Genomic DNA, 15820 nt, shown 5'->3' on the forward strand with positions numbered 1-15820 from the left:
ACGCTGTAACTCCAGTGTACGTACGTTAGCTTTTTGCAAGCGATGCGCACTGATGCGAACTCCTCAATGCTCTAGCGGTCCTGGCAGCGGATGGAGACGCGTTTGGGTTCCATTATTAAACTTAGCGCAAAATAACACTTAGCGCAATATTAAACTTAGCGCAAATAAAGCGCACAGTATGGTTACCACAGCGCTACGCTTGCTGTGCCGTACGCATGCGTTTATCGTAATAGCGCCAACGCAGCGTGATTTCCAGATGCACGGCTCGCAACGCTCAACTCCGCAACAGCGAGATGCTTTCGTTTCTACAAAGCGGCGCGCGCTTGAACGCGATCCCGCGCAACGAGCAGCAGCGATCGGCTGTTAAAATCGTGCAGTAGGCTTAAAGTAGCGCTACGCAACACGCGTGCCCGAGAATGTAACTGAAGATACTTCTTGCACGGTCACTACATAAAACTTTAATGCAGCGGCCGTGCTTATTGCGATAAGGTTGTCAGCGAGTCGCACTGGCGCGTTCGTCGGCGGCCGCCACCTCGCATTCGTCCTTTCACTATGCTTAACCACAAAGGCATCGCCGCAATCGAGCGGAAGTAGGAATCATTTGTCGGCCGATTTCCGCACTTCTCGAAAAGAGAGAAAAAATTGTGGCGCCAGCAAGTTCAGAGGTGCGGTAAACTTTTATGGCGCAAAGGTATACGTGGTACCATAAGCGTGCGCAGGGTTCCTCATTAGGGAGGGGAGAGAGGTTTCATGGCAGCCCCCCCCCCCTTCAGCTCTTTGGTCGAGTCCTAAAGAGATGCTCCACAATGGATGAAAAATGAAAATGAAGCGATGACGTGTCTCTCACAATGGCCTGCCTTTGGTCCCTGGCTTTCTGGGAGTAAAGATGGGAGGTAAACAGTTCTTGGAACGTAACATCAGGGGCCTTCGGCCGCCATTATCGTAAAAAATATGCGTGGCCGTAACCCTGCTTTATCAAGAATGGCGGAACAGGTTTGACTGAGTAGACGTATGAGGCAGACCTTGCGCCCCACTTCGGTGATCGGGAGGGGTGCGGCTGCCCTCCACCCCCTCCGGCCACCTACGTGCGCACGCCTATGCGCAGTACGCAATGCACGCACTAACCGGTAGGCATAGGATGAACACGTCGTAACTACGTTTTAGTTTTTTTATATATATATAATGTGTGTGTGTGTGTGTGTGTGTGTGTGTGTGTGTGTGTGTGTGTGTGTGTGTGTAACGCAGGAGACATGGTTGTACGAAGATCCATGACAACGTGTTTATTAAACACTTCATCTTCCTCCTTCACCCCTACCGCACCACACCGCTACACACACATACACACACGCATATTCATGATAAATGATGAATTCGTGATTCATCATTAATTTGTAATTCATGATGAATCCTACGTTCTGATTCATGATCGTCCTACATTTTTTCACGCTATTTTCATTCATGATTAAAGCTAGGTTTTCATCTCCTGATTATTTCATGAAAAGCCCGTGCCTGCTCCAAACGTAGGGGTAGCTGCTCCAAAAGCAGATTTTGCCTGCTCCAATTTCTGCTCCAAAATGCTGGAAGGCATTCCCACCACTGTGAAGGTCCATATCTGTTTAGTAATTTCATGCTTTTTGTTATTTTTTCCACATCTGCATCATTCAAAATGCATTATATATGTGCTTAAATATGAATATACCAGTTATGTATCGTGACCAAGTGCTTTGCTCCATTTCTTGCAAGTACTTAAATTTCATCTGCACTGGTACAGAACAGCTTGTTCACATCTCTGCAGTGCAAACAGCTGTGCCAATTTGTTGTGGGTCATGTTTTATCTCATTTGCAGTGATTAAAATTTGTGAAAATGAATTTGAAACACTGAAGCAGCCTCGACAGATCTGAAATATATTGGAAAAGCTCACTTTTAGTGGAACACGAAATTGTGTGAGGGCAATTTGAAGATGTTTCACTTTTTTGAGTGCACAAATAAAAGACAAAAAGCGGAGACAACGCTGTGTCCTTGTTCATTTGTGCGCTCAAAAAGTGAGACATGAATTACCAGCATGCCCAAGCATACGCTCTTCCATTTAAAGACTTGCCTTCATCCACATAAATATCCTCTCGGTTTTTTTAGGATCTCTTTCATGCATATGACTTGTCTCTTCTTCAGAGTCTGTGGTAGACCTCATCAGCAGGTTTACTACTTGCTTCCTTTGGCCCATTTGTAACTATAGTAAGAACGAGGAGTTAATATTGTTTTTAATTGGTTCTTCCATGCAATCTAACAGAACACATGCTTTAAACTCTAGTCTGTTTTACTTAAGAAGTACATTTTTTGGACAGTACTCTTCCAGTATTCCTTTCAAGTATATCGCTTCCATGCTTCTAACTCTCCAACAAAAATCTGTACGTGCAGTCAGTGTCATCATTGCTACTGAGCAAATCTCATTCTTTGCTGTCTGATAGAATATGGCTGCCGTAAAAGCGTTCCAGATCTATTTCACCCATTGTGTACAAAAACACTCCTGTGCAGATGGTTGTATTTCTGCAATATATCAACTTTCCAACAGTGTGATCAAGTTATCCTGGGCTACTGCTTTTTGTCTGTACTGAATCCAGATGATGTAGGCGAGAACCGACTATATTTTGTCCTACTTCAGTGTGTTTTAAACTTACAAGCATTAAGACATGCCTGAACTAGTGACAGCTTGCATATGAGGCACGGGCCACGCTATAAAGATTTAGCTTTTCCTGCTGTTGCATAGGGGGCAGCACTTGCTGTTGCTTAATTCATGTGCTGCAAAGTTCGCTCCAAAATCCTGCAAGTAATTGGTTTTTTGTCTTTTCATGTGTCGCAACATTGTGCATTAAAAGGCTAGATCATTTATCTCGTTGGGACAGAAATTGCATGCCCTCATTATGTGCGCGTGTCTGTTACATACGTCAACTGTTTTTATGATGATGCAGGAAAAAATGCTACTTCGGCAGCACAATGAAGCAGAAAGCTTGCATGCTGTTCAGAAGTTGGATTGGGAGTGGAAGCTCAAAGAACTTGGCCTGTGTGAAGTCAAGGCAACACCTGTCATCGATGACATTTGCGTGCCCAGTGTGCATGTTAGCGACGAGTTTGATGTGCTGCCTGCATGACAAGGCCTCTTGGTGAAGACATGCCTGATGGACTGCTGTGGAAGTGTGTGTGAATTTCTGAACCACAAAGACTTTTTCTACACAGGGATAGTATCAACAGAACTGGGTAATTGTTCGTGTTTTAACGCAACATGCTGGTTCACAAGACCTTACAATTTTTTAATAAATATTCAGGAAGTGCATGGTCACCAGCCAGGTAGGTACAGTTTTACAGCTGCAGTGGTATGGAAATGGAAATGAAAGCCCTGGCCTGTTAACTTTCCCTTAAATATGCAGGGTTTCACAAAATTTTGTACAGTGGGGCATGCTGCCAGTACATAAATGGAAAATATTGGGCAATTCACTACTGTCTTCTAAAAGCAGGATGGTTTGATGCAGGCTTTCCACTATTGCCCGTTTATGAAACTTGTGATATTTGCTTGTAGTCCATTGTGCAGTGGTTGACTGTAACCATTGGAGCCTGCTTTTAAATTTTTCATTGGCCAAACATGTTAGCTTTAATAAGCAGATTCTTTTGTATCTAGATGTCATGCTGTGGAACTCATTGAACGTGTCAACTTGTTGCTACTACGGTATCTGCATGATGCTGTAGTTCAATGAAAAGGTTTCATTTATCGACAAAAGGATATTGCTGTTTTAATATCTGGTGTACCCGTCAATGCTTTGAATGTTTACAATTGTTTATAGACAGTGGCGGCATTGACAGTGTTCATCCCCGGTTTTAGACATTTTTTTAACGGCATGTGTAAATAAACATTCTCACCGAGTTGACCTTTGCTCGTGTTGAATAAAAGTGGCTTAATGCCATGCATATGCTCATCAGCTCAGCTTGCAGCTGCCGAGCTTTGTTGGCATTGGCCATTCTGTCTCCTGTGGAGTAACCTACAGTGAATGCAGGTAAATGTTTAATACAAATGTCTGACTGGGTGTGTTTATTCAGCATATTTTTTTCAAAATATGTTTAGTACAGTGCGAAAAAATGAAGGCTGAGAAAAACGGAAATTGGAGGGTTTTGCTCTCTACTGAACAAGCTACCTTAACAACCTGTTCAACTTTCTATCCTGCTGCAATGCAGGTAAAGTTGCGAGGGCTGTTTGTTGTAACAATCTATTACATTTCCTATTCTTTATTAATCTGGTACACCAAGTGGCTAATGGCATGATGAGGCATGGGGACCTCTGCCTCGGTCTTGAGGAGCTAATAATGTCGTGATGTACTGCGGTGACCTCGGAGTTGACTAAGTTCAGACGGATGAAAGGCGTGTTCATTCTTGCACTCGGTATCCAAAGGCTGAGTCTGCCACTGCCACATTGTGCAGAGAAATGTTTGGAAAAGCCAGTGTCTGTGCTCAAAAGCATGTGTTGTTCACAGCGAAGATGCACAAGGATCACGCATTCTGTGATAGTGTTCAAACAAAGCACTTTCAAAAGTTCCTGCAACACTCCCTTCATGCCTGATCTCTGTAAGTGTGCGCAGGGGCCTACTACTTTATATCTCGTAGGAACAGGGCAATTTCAGACATGTAATATGAAGATTCTTGCAGCAGTATGTGCACCCCGCGCCACATCTATACAAGCTGCCCATGGCTAGCTTTTTAAAGCTAGGTATTTGCTTTCGCTCTGTTCCTGTTTTAGCTTTCAACACGTAGCCCGATAGATTGTGTAGCAGCACCGTCTTGTTTTGGTGTTCGAGGAGGGGCAGGAAGAAGCATAAGATCAAGGCACCGTCTGATTCATGGCCGAATTCCCGGGGTGGGTTGCACCAAGTGCCTGAGGAACAACGGCGTGAACAACGGCAGGGTATGTGCTGCGCTTCGCCGTTTGGCGCATCGTTTAGTTGTGCTTAATGAAATATTTTGCGTACTTCGGGACTTATTCTGCCCACCCAGAAATCCACGAAACTGTTCGCTGTGCCGGCTGTACTTGAGGAGGTGACGTTCCTTTATTGTAAGCGAAGGTCACTGTAAAAATAAAGACATGGTTCCTTTAAATTCGGCCGTAACGCGATAAGGATGTACGCAGAAGCGCGCGCTGAGCTTTCCGTCTTGCCCCTTGCAAGATGGTCGCCGGCCGGTTTTGCCGGCTTCACTCGCTCCCATAGCCGCTACTCCAGAAGTGTCTTTATAACCGTTATAACTGTTATAATCTCCTTGGCTGTACAACAGGCTGTACAGATTTTATGTAGGCGTTCTGTGGCTGTTCAGTGCGTGTTGGATGGAGTTTCTAATTCTATAATACATGTTTCTACCCGCTAGCGAGATGGATAGATGGCGCACGGGTCGTTGGCGATATATTGTTTTCAAAAGTTTTCCTTTAATACGCTGTGCTTCGCGTAATTTGATGAGCATGCTAAGGTAACGTAAACCAGTACGGCAGGTACGGCTGTATGAATCAGTTTAGTTTGTGACTAAGTGCTGGATAAGCCTAACAAATGCCCGCTGCACCAACGGCTACTCCAACGTGTGTGTTCTGTTGGTTCTGTGCTGGTTCTGTGGCGTGTCCATCCATTCGATGTTGTTCTCTGGTGGGGCGTAGGCAGCGTTAACTGCCGAAAATATTCGCTCAGTGGTACAGTTGCAAATTAAACGGCTGTTGCGAATAATTTTGTCACTAGGAGCATTCTGTTTTGAATCTGGTAAGGGTGTGAGCTTGCGGTATTTGTTGATGCTCATCGTAATCAAAAAAATAATTTTGAAAGCACGGTCATGGCAATGCTTGTACGATAAACATCACAGAGTGAAGGCAGAAAACTCGTTCACACAACGTTTTTTGTCTTGCTTATTAATAATGTCTACTTCATCTACTGTTGTGCGCTGCTGTCATCCTGTTCACGTTTTCGTTTATTGTGGTTGTTAAAAACCGCGTGGGCGTGTTTTGCTTGTGAATCATCTTCGGAATGGTGTCTTCTTCCTGTTTCCTGTGCCTTCATTTCTTCGGATGGCCGGTTGAGCTTTATCGGTTTATCATCGTTATCTTGTTTTCTGTGCAGCTATGGAAACGATCGTCTCGTGGAGTCTTCTGAGTGATGTTTAGTGCTGCTACAACGTTGCCTCTATCGCACTATGGCCAACCTCAGGCGACACTTCAATTTCGGTTCTCACAAGAGTGGATCCGTCAACACGTTCGGGCTTTCGCATGGCAATCAGTCAAACTCTGAAGGCATCGCATTTCCAGACCATGCATTTAGCAGGTCGGCGTTTATGAATGAAGTCTGCAGCTTCCTCGACCACTGTTCAGCGTATATACAGGTAAGGTGAGCTCATAAAAGAAAGAAGAATCATGTAGTTTTGTTTGACAAAACCGTGAACGTGATATGTTTGTGAGGCACCTCGTAGTGGTGAAGAACACCGGAGTAATTTTGACCATCTGGGGTTCCTTAGAACGCACCTAAATCTGAGTATGTGGGTATTTTTACACAAGTACTGTTACTTTCTCTTCAAGCTGCCGTACTTGTGTAATCATGTAATGAATCGTATGTATTGCACACACAGTAAGTATGCAGCTAAAGGTGTTTTTTTGTTTTGTATGGCAGGTATCACTTCACAGACAACTATAGACTTAGACGCGGTTCAGTGCATCGAGCCACTCGCACTTTCGAGCTCGAAGATATGTCGAAGAGTGTAACCGGCTAAAGCTTGTTCTTGTTTGAGTCTGGATTAGCCGATTAAGTACCAGCATTTTGGAACAGCTTGGAGGGCACAAGCAGTTTCTTAAGGTATGAAGCCAAGTGTCGGGAATAATTTTTTAGAAAAGAATGCACACCTCTTCAGCCACATGTGAGCATTATAAAGCAAGTCCATTTTTTTTGTTAATTTTTCATAATTAAAATTTTCATTTAAAGTGGATCTTACGCAAACACTCCTACTCAAGTTCCACTCAATAAAAAAACATTTTTGTAGGGATATAAAAGGAGCATTGGCCAGAGCAATGAACCAAAACAAATGAGATCAGATAAATATTAAAATATGGTGATTAAATAGCAAAAAATTATGCACTAACATTAGGAGCACCTTCGTAAAGCAGGCTGTCATATTAAATCTTGTGGCACGATTTTACTTATTGAAATTCATTACACACCCACGAACGTGATAAGGAAGTGTGTCAAGTTTTAATAAAAAATCTTTATTAGCAAAAAGGTTATGCTTGTTCGCATACGGAAAAATACCAAAAACATATTTTTAGGGGTTGAGCGCGAAAGAACACAAGGACAAAAGAAGGAATGTACACACACACTGGCACTACTGACAACTATGAGTTTATTTCTATCTCCAAGCTGACAAAGAAACCTGTTTTACACTTGGCAGCCACGTGAACACAGCGCAGTAAACAAAATCAACAACTATAGCAAGGCATATTTTTTTCTCTTTTACAAGCCTCAGTGCATCATGCGCAGAAGATTCAGTTCTTTTGAACTCAAAGACAGTGAGGGTTTGCTGACACGTGCATTGCCGAAATAATCTATTTGTTCAGCTTCAATTATTAATCTGGTGATTTCAGACTTATTCTTGCTCACAACGACAGTCTTATCAAAGCTAGGTTGGCACTGGCATTTGTGGCAGTGTTGTGCCAGAAACCAACCAAGGGGGGGGACTTTCCCCACTTTATTACAATGTTCTCTGAGCCGATAATTTAAGCGACGGCCGGTGACAATGACAAACCAACAACCCCGTATTGCTACCCTCGTCGGCAAAAATATAAGTTCTAAGAAAAACAACAAATGAGATTTGAAACAGGTGCAGCCCTTAGACAAGGTGATCAGGAGTGCTAAAATCCTCCATATTTGTAGCTAGTTCCATCCTGGACTTTACTCTTGTCTGCCTTTGCTCGAATGGCACCTTGCCATTTTTTTCTAGCTTGTTTTGCAGCATCAGTGCCGTGACTAGATGCTTTCACGATGTGGTGCCGATCATTTGTGAAGCAAGCTTTTGCAGTGTAGAGGCCAGGCTTGATGCCAACTTGCTTTAAGATATCAAGTGGGCCTCTGTCGCCATTATTGAAGTGACACACAGCATCATACAAAGCAAATTTGATGATTGGCAGGCTGACATACGTTTCCTTGAGCGTAAACAACACATGTACGGCGTTGCGCGTCCACCTGGTGAGAAGTTTATGACTTTTAAGACTAAAAATGATGTGTTGACAGTGCTGCTAGAGCATTATTACATGTTTGCACTTGATATGATTGTTAAATAACCAACAATATACTACATATTGAGCTAATCTGATGATGCACACAAAACTGGCAGTTCCAGTTTCGTAGATGATGGGTGGTCTAAAGTTTTTGCTTGTATCTTTTGAAAGAAACTGTACAGACAGAAACTTTATGTAGCAAAATGATGGCCAATATATTGTGCATTTAACTTGACCAAAAACCAAAAAATGACATTTTGAAAAAAACATTGCATTTTCCACTTGGCCTCATACCTTAAAGGGGCCCTGCAACACTTGGCCAAGTAGCCATGGAATGGCTTCACTGAAGGAGCTTAATTCCTCACGTGTCAACCACTGCAAAAATTTTTAGAATCCGTCCTGTATGAGCAGAGTTACAAAGATTTGTCGCATGCTGTAATTGATTTCTCTCCTCTCTTGTCCTGACGAAAGCACTGGAAGCTAAGCAGGGAGGGGTGGCACTGGGGAAGAAGGTATATCACACGCCTCGCGACCTTGAGCACTTTTCTTTTTCTTCTTCAAACTCGCAGCGTACTTTCAGTGCGATCGCGCGTGTGCGGGCAAGTGATGGCCTCCCGCGGCGGCCGCAGTAACTACCAACCGCACCATGTTCAAATCAGCCAATGGCATGGAACTTGTGTCAGTGACGCAGTGATTTTGAGTCAATAGCATCATTTGTTGAGAGAAGAGGAAGCGATTCTTAGCTGACTTTGAGAATTTATTGTAAATCCCAGGCCGCGTGCTGCGCTGTAATGTTTGGCTTCGTGTTCTCGGGAGCCTCGACTACCGATTGGCAGCGTTTTCTGACCATGCTGAAGAAGTGTTGCAGGGGCCCTTTAAGCGTAGTCACTGCTGTTCATCTGTGGGAGAGATTTTTAGTAGAATGGCACTCCAGAACTAATTGGTGCATGTTTTTTGCTTACCACACTGTGTATTTTTTGAAAGACATATTCTAATTAGCTGAAGTCTCTGATAAACTGAACACTTTTCTTATAATGAACTTGAGGATGTTTGCACTTTTCATTTTCAGCATTTTAATTTAATTTAATTTTTTTCTTGTGATAAAGATTTATAGACTTCAAACATCTGGTTGGGATTAAACATGCAATTGGTGCTCGTCTTTAGTAGTGCATGACATTTCTTATATAGTGTGCATGTTGTAGACAGTCATCTTGGTTTGACTAATTCCTATGTGCACAGAATTCACCTTGTAATGGTCTAGACATGTGCTTTGCAATAAGCAGCTCTGCCTCTAAAAAGGTTTTACGTGCCAAAGGCACAACATGATTATGAAGCACACTGTAAGGCAGACGTTGGCTTGATTTTTACCGCCTGAACTTTAATGTGCATCACATGCACGGTACACAAGTATTTTTGCATTCTGCTCCCATTGGAATGAACCTTGTACTGAGCAGCTCAATGCCATAACCACCGAGTTACCAGAGTTAATAATTATTCCAGGCAGATGTGGAGGTTTGCGACGACATTAACAACAAAGAATGTCTTCATCCAATGCACGTAACATTTTATTTTATTAAGGACTGCATTTTTGGTGCCCTTTCAGTTTGATATACAATGCTTACATACAATGGTTAATACTGCACCTTAACTGGTATAAAGGTTCAGATAGAGATACTGAAGTGGCGTAGAGAAGTGCTCGACCAAATGCACTAAAATTTAGGCAACTTGTTTGTGAGCGCACAAGGATTAACCCACATAATGCAGATTATGATAAAAAATTGGGTGTCATGGCTACTTTAATAATGCAAGCGAAATAATTTTTCTCTAATAGTCTCCTTAACTCTTTCGGGACCGTGTAAAAAAGAGGCAGTGGGGAAGGGTGTCAGAAGCTTTTTATATAGCGCTTTATATCTTTTACGCACATCAAAATGAAGCTAATGAAATGGTCTTTCATACATAATGAAATATTACACATTAAGGTTATATATAGTAATGATAAAAAATGTCCTATAGAACACTTGCTGCAAGGAAAACAGAAAAAAAGTTGGAATAAACATACTTAAGCAAAAATACAACAGTAAAAAAATCCCATATATAAAAAACATGGCTCATTGCCTCTTTTCTTACTTTGAAAAGTTTGGTACACATACACTTTTTTTGGTATGCTTCAAAACAAGTACAGTACTCGTGCCCCATGGTGCTTGTGCCACTCGATGAAAGAGTTCCATGCAGTAGTAAAACACAAATGTACTTTACATGTACTTCAAAAAACATTTGTTTTCAGCTCGGTTTTCTTCTGCTCATGACAGAGCTTGCAATTCTTGCGCCCGTCTACTTTTTCTGGCTTGTGGAGCGCGTGCCTTGGGGTGGGGGTGGAGGAGATGGAGCAGTGCGGGCTGGCCTGGCATCGTCAAGATTGAGAAGCTGATGGATGAGCTCTTCTCTGAAAGCTTGTTGAGACTCTGTCAAACAGAAATAAAACAATGTGAACAAACAGCAGGCCTCTTTTAGCCACTCGCGAAAGAAGCGAATGTGAAACTATGCTCACCGGCGAATACTGGCTGAAGTCCCAGGTCGATCCTCGTCCGAATCACTCTCCAAAATAAAATACGAGCTGTCAAAGTCATTTTCGAACTCCTCGCTGCTTGATTCATCAAAAAAAATCTGCCATTACGAGATTCACATCGGTTTCTTTGCGTGGCCTGATGCGAGCCTAATGCCATGGTCTGCTACGTTCACTGCCGCCGCTATCCACAAATCTTTCTCATGTATTGCCACCTACTGGAAAAATGGCAAACTATGCCAAAACTAAAAATGTAGTGATAAAACTACTCGCCAAATAGCAATGCATGTAAAAATGCGTGAAAACTTGAACTTGGCAGCGAAACTTGGCAGAGCGTGGAAAGCGGTCGATCATATATGGTTGATGGTTCAAGGGGACAGTCCTGAAGAAGTTAATGTTTGTTTACATAGTAATAGTGCTGTTTAGCTTGGACAGCCCTTCTGTGCAGCTGTAAAGTCTCCCCCCCCCCCTTTTTTGTTTGTTGTTGATAGACTGGACATTGCCTCTTTTTTTTAAAGTTTGATGTCATAATGTCTCCACTTTATAAGAATTTGTATCTTTCTAAGAATTTGTTTCATTTGAAACTGCAGTGCAGTAGTTCTCAAGGCACTTTTTTGGAAGTTATGCTGTTCTTACTTCATACTTTGCCATAGCAACTGTCAAATGCAAGTGCATTGCAAAAGAAGTTTACATTGAATTGAAACTGTTACCAGGGGTTGTAATATGGATGAACAAGTTTTGGGTTTTAGTTCACTAACACAGTTCAATCAGTCAATCACCCAAAGACACAGTAAAAATGACAGTCTGAAAAGTTTAACAATTTTTGTCTCCTCTGTTATTTGATCATGCTGTGTTTGGGCAGTGGATCTATACCAACCAGTTCAATTGAACATGACTTTAAATTTTATCAATTTCACAATCAGAACATTCCAAGTAATAAGCAAGATCAATATGAACAGTAGTGGATGGACACATTTTGTCAGTATCGTAGTGTTAGGGGGAGACTACAGAAGGGTGCATTTACAATATTTACACAATCACAGTGATCGGGGTAACAACCAAGATGGCGAAACAGTAACCAGCCCGTCCTCCTCTTCTTCATCCCCTAGGTAAGCGCCACATAACATTGCCCTCCGGCAGCGAAAGCACCGACTCTGTGCACCCGGGCAAAGACGGTAGTGAGAATGGTCACTATACACATGCGTTGGTGGGTTCCTCTATATGATAGGTCTTCAGACAAACAGCGTGAACGATGTCGGTGTGAGGCTGAGTCGACGAGGTCGAAGACAATGGTTTGATTTCATACGTCACATTGGTCACTTGGCGGCATACACGGTATGGTTCGGTGTATGGGAACAGTAGCTTTTCAAAAAGCCCTGTACTCAGTACGTCAGTACATGGAAGGAGGCATCATTTTGTCCATAGGCAACATTGGATTTCAGCCGAATAAGAGAAAGAAAGGTGAATAACCAGCCATCTTATGCCGGGATGTGTTATACGCAAACGTGACAAAAGGCAACGTTATATACCAATCTTGGTTGTCGACTGACACGTACATTGCTAGCATGTCGGTAATGGTTTGGTTCATCCGTACCGTCAAGACATTCATCTCTGGATGGTAGGCCGTGGTTAGCTTATGTTTGGTCAAGCACGACGTCTGGATGTCATTGATGACCCTGGAAAGAAACTGTCTGCCACGGTCAATTAAGAGCTGCTGCGGTGCCCCGTGCTGAAGGATAATGTTATGGAGCAAGAAGTCTGCTATGTACGTCGGTCGCCAGCCGGGTGGAAGTGCGCTAGTAATTGCAAACCGTGTGGCATAGTCCACGGCAATGGCAATTCGTCGATTTCCTGGGACAGACGCTGGAAACTGACCAAGCAAGTCGAGGTCAACATGATAAAATGGCTCATATGGGACGTCGAGTGGTTGAAGACAGCCAGCAGGTGGGAGTATTGACTTCTTTCGGTGCTGACAAAGGTCGCACGAGGTCACGTAATGGTGTACCGACCTATACATTCCTGGCCAGTAGAACCGACGACATGCATGATCGTAGGTGCAGGAAAATCCGAGGTGCCCCGCTGTTGGCACATTGTGAAGCTGGGCCAGAACAGTCAGACGAAGGTGTGCCGGAATCACAAGCAAGAGGTCAGGACCCTCAGGTATCAAAATGGAATGAAGCAAGGTGCCATCGTGTAGCACGAAGAGATGAAGGGAGGAATCGGGAGTTGGTGAGTTGAGGCAGTCAGTGATCCTGCGGAGTCGGGCCACGGCGTTGCTCAGCAGGAATGTTGAAGAGAGGTCAGTTATTGCTAGCACAGATGGAATGATATCATTCGCCGAAGGTTGGTCTGCCGTACAGATAAGGACAAAATTTCCTGACAGCCCAAACAAGAGCGAGGCACTCTCTTTTTGTTATTGAATAATTCTGTTCAGCTGTGGAAAGAAGGCGGCTGGCGTATGCAATAACGCAGTCCTGCCCCCCTTGATTTTGGCCAAGGCCAGCACCGATGCTATGACCACTGGCATTGGTGCGTTGGTACGTACTTCAGTGGGTGCAGAGTCGTCGAAATGAGCCAACACAGGGGCCAATGTGAGTAGGTTGACAAGAGGAGAAAAAGCCGATGCTTGGGCAGGACCCCAAGAGAAGGGGAGGTCCTTTTTAAGAAGGCATGTGGGGGCTGCGCAGTCACTGCAAAACCTTTAACAAAGCGGTAAAAATATGAGCATAGGCCAAAAAACGAGTGAACGTCCTTGGAAGAACGTGGAGAGGGGAATTTCGTAATGGCGCATATATTTGCAGGGTCAGGTCATATACCCACAGCGTCAACAAGATGGCCAACCATGGTGATCTCTCAGCGACCAAAGCGCCATTTTGAAGAGTTGAGCTGGAGACCTACAGTGCGAAAGACTTGCAAAATAGCTAACAAGCGTTGCAGGTGACTTGTGAACGTAGGTGAGAAAACGATGACATTGTCGAGCTAACAGAGGCATGTGGACCATTTGAAACCGTGAAGTAGGGAGGCCATCATGCGCTCAAATGTTGCGGGCACGTTACACCCGCACCTCCACCAAAGATGTTGGGGGAGACGACAGAAGAAGGGTGCACTTACAATATTTACCCAACCACAGTGATCAGGGTAACAACCAAGATGGGGAAACAGGAACCAACTTGTCCTGCTCTTCGTCCTCTAGGTAAGCGGTACATAACAGTATTGCCACGCCCGCTTCTTCTTTTATTTTGCATCATTGTCAAGTAAGGCATATCATCATCAGTTTCTGCACCAAAGTGTATCGTCACAGTGTATGCTACATCACATGCGTGTGTTGTTGGAAGTTCAGAATATGCCTGCAGCATCTGAACACCCTAATATCTGTGTACATTGCGTTCTAGCATTTCAATGTGGCTTCACTTACAAGCTGATTGCCATCATTTTTTTTTCTTTTCTCACAGGCACTGAACTCATTTTGTAGCTCCAGTAGTGTCTTGGCCAAGAGCCTGGTGCGGGTCTTTCACAATGTACCTGTTTACCGAGAAGTTGCCGCCCTCTTTCTTGGTGCGTGGGAAGACCTGGGACGAGTAACAGCAGCTGCCAGTGCAGCAGTGAAGACAGAGACTCTGATGACACTTCAGGATGTCCTGAACAAACTGGAGGGAGAATCTCCTGGGGATGAATCTGCTGCACTTACGGAAAGCATTCAGGTCTTTTTTCTGCTTTCATTTCAAGTAGATGTTGAATCCTCAGCTCAAACCTTCTCTGAAAGGCACTTTTTGCCATGGGCCAAAATCCCATGAGCCAGTAACATCACCACTGTAGTATACATCAACAGCACCATAAGGACAAGCAAAAAGAACACAGGGCATGTAATCTCCTTTTGCTTGTCTTTGTCATAAGTGGTGCTTTTGAATATGGATCATCACCAAATTGCCCTATTTGCAGTCCTAATAAGTTTGTCTGAAACGTAGCTGACTTGCCAGATGCCAGAAAGTGTGGTCAGGTAATGTAATCTTGAAAGTAGTTGCTGCATTGTTATGGCTAGGTTGAACCTTGAGGCAGTGTTGTGTCAAGTATTTTGTTGTTTATCTTGGGAGATTTCATTTAAAAGGACCGACAACCGATTTTTCTTGACCCATTTTTTTATGGCACGACAAAGAGCTCACCCTTCACAGTGTTTGTAGCTGCAGTAGTTAATCCCAAAAGCACGTGGTTATTTTACAAGCAGTATTTTTCGATCTGAAAGGCTCTAAACACGGACGTACCTTTCCTTCAGCAATGCTGAAAATTGATAGCGATGCCGTCAGCCCTTCTCGCAATTTGTGAAAGCTATTGTTCTGCTTTCCCAGGAGTTCCTGTATATGCTTAAAGGGGTACTGGCACAAAATTTCATGGCCGAGATAGCCTGTGGGGTCGATTCCCGTGAAAATGCATATATCATCTGCAAAATATCAACAGCGAGTATAGCTTGGAAGGTATTTTAAATGAATTTTAAAGTTTGCTTGAGCGATCGACACCCTCGCCCTACTGACACCCTCAGAGGTGACCCTCGGTGACCCCCCTACTTCCCTCACCTGACCGCGCTGCAACAAGTTATGACGACGTCGTAGCCGCCATTTTTTTTGCCGCATTCACTCCAGCAGCCTATTTCTCGGCGGCTGCTCGCGAACCGCGCGGAAGTGCGTCACAGTTCTGTGTGCTGACGTGTCGAGCGCTGCACCCGCTAGGTGGTGATAGTCGCACCCGGAGCCTTGTCGTTCTTGAAACCGAAACTGTCATTGGTTGGTAATGAGGAGTCTGTAATTAATTATCTGTCACGCGCTGCAGCAAACGATGTGCCGTGTTACAACTAACAGGCCCCCAGCAACACATTGCAGCAAAAAAACGAGAGGCCAAAATTTTTGTGTCAGTACCCCTTTAACCACCTTTATTTAGAGCTTTTCGACTACTTTTGAAAATAACAAGCTGTTACAATGAGAGGATGTGG

The 15820-nt window shown here is 43.7% G+C and overlaps 2 protein-coding genes across 8 annotated transcripts in view; both read left to right on the plus strand.

Moving 5' to 3' along the window:
- Positions 1-3917, plus strand: part of LOC119378396 (ankyrin repeat domain-containing protein 12) — a 69047-nt gene extending 65130 nt beyond the window's left edge. For all 4 annotated transcript variants that reach the window (XM_049411460.1, XM_037647566.2, XM_049411461.1 and 1 more), the window contains one exon: positions 2968-3917. In XM_049411460.1, coding sequence (XP_049267417.1) covers positions 2968-3147 — 180 coding nt within the window. In that variant the 3' untranslated portion in view covers positions 3148-3917. The remainder of the gene's footprint in view (positions 1-2967) is intronic.
- A 1547-nt stretch (positions 3918-5464) lies between these two features.
- Positions 5465-15820, plus strand: part of LOC119378420 (uncharacterized) — a 78147-nt gene continuing 67791 nt past the window's right edge. For 2 of the 4 annotated variants that reach the window (XR_007414613.1, XM_037647580.2), the window contains exons 1-2: positions 6068-6394; positions 14292-14540. Coding sequence is in view for 3 of the 4 variants with exons in the window: in XM_037647580.2 (XP_037503508.1) it covers positions 6209-6394; positions 14292-14540 (435 nt within the window). In the remaining variant the exon portion in view is untranslated. Of the gene's footprint in view, positions 5501-5634; positions 5782-6067; positions 6395-14291; positions 14541-15820 lie in introns of those variants that run through there. The other 2 variants (XM_037647585.2, XM_037647586.2) reach the window with 2 other exon arrangements.

This window comes from Rhipicephalus sanguineus, chromosome 1 (genome assembly GCF_013339695.2).
Source record: "Rhipicephalus sanguineus isolate Rsan-2018 chromosome 1, BIME_Rsan_1.4, whole genome shotgun sequence".
NCBI lineage: Eukaryota > Metazoa > Arthropoda > Arachnida > Ixodida > Ixodidae > Rhipicephalus > Rhipicephalus sanguineus.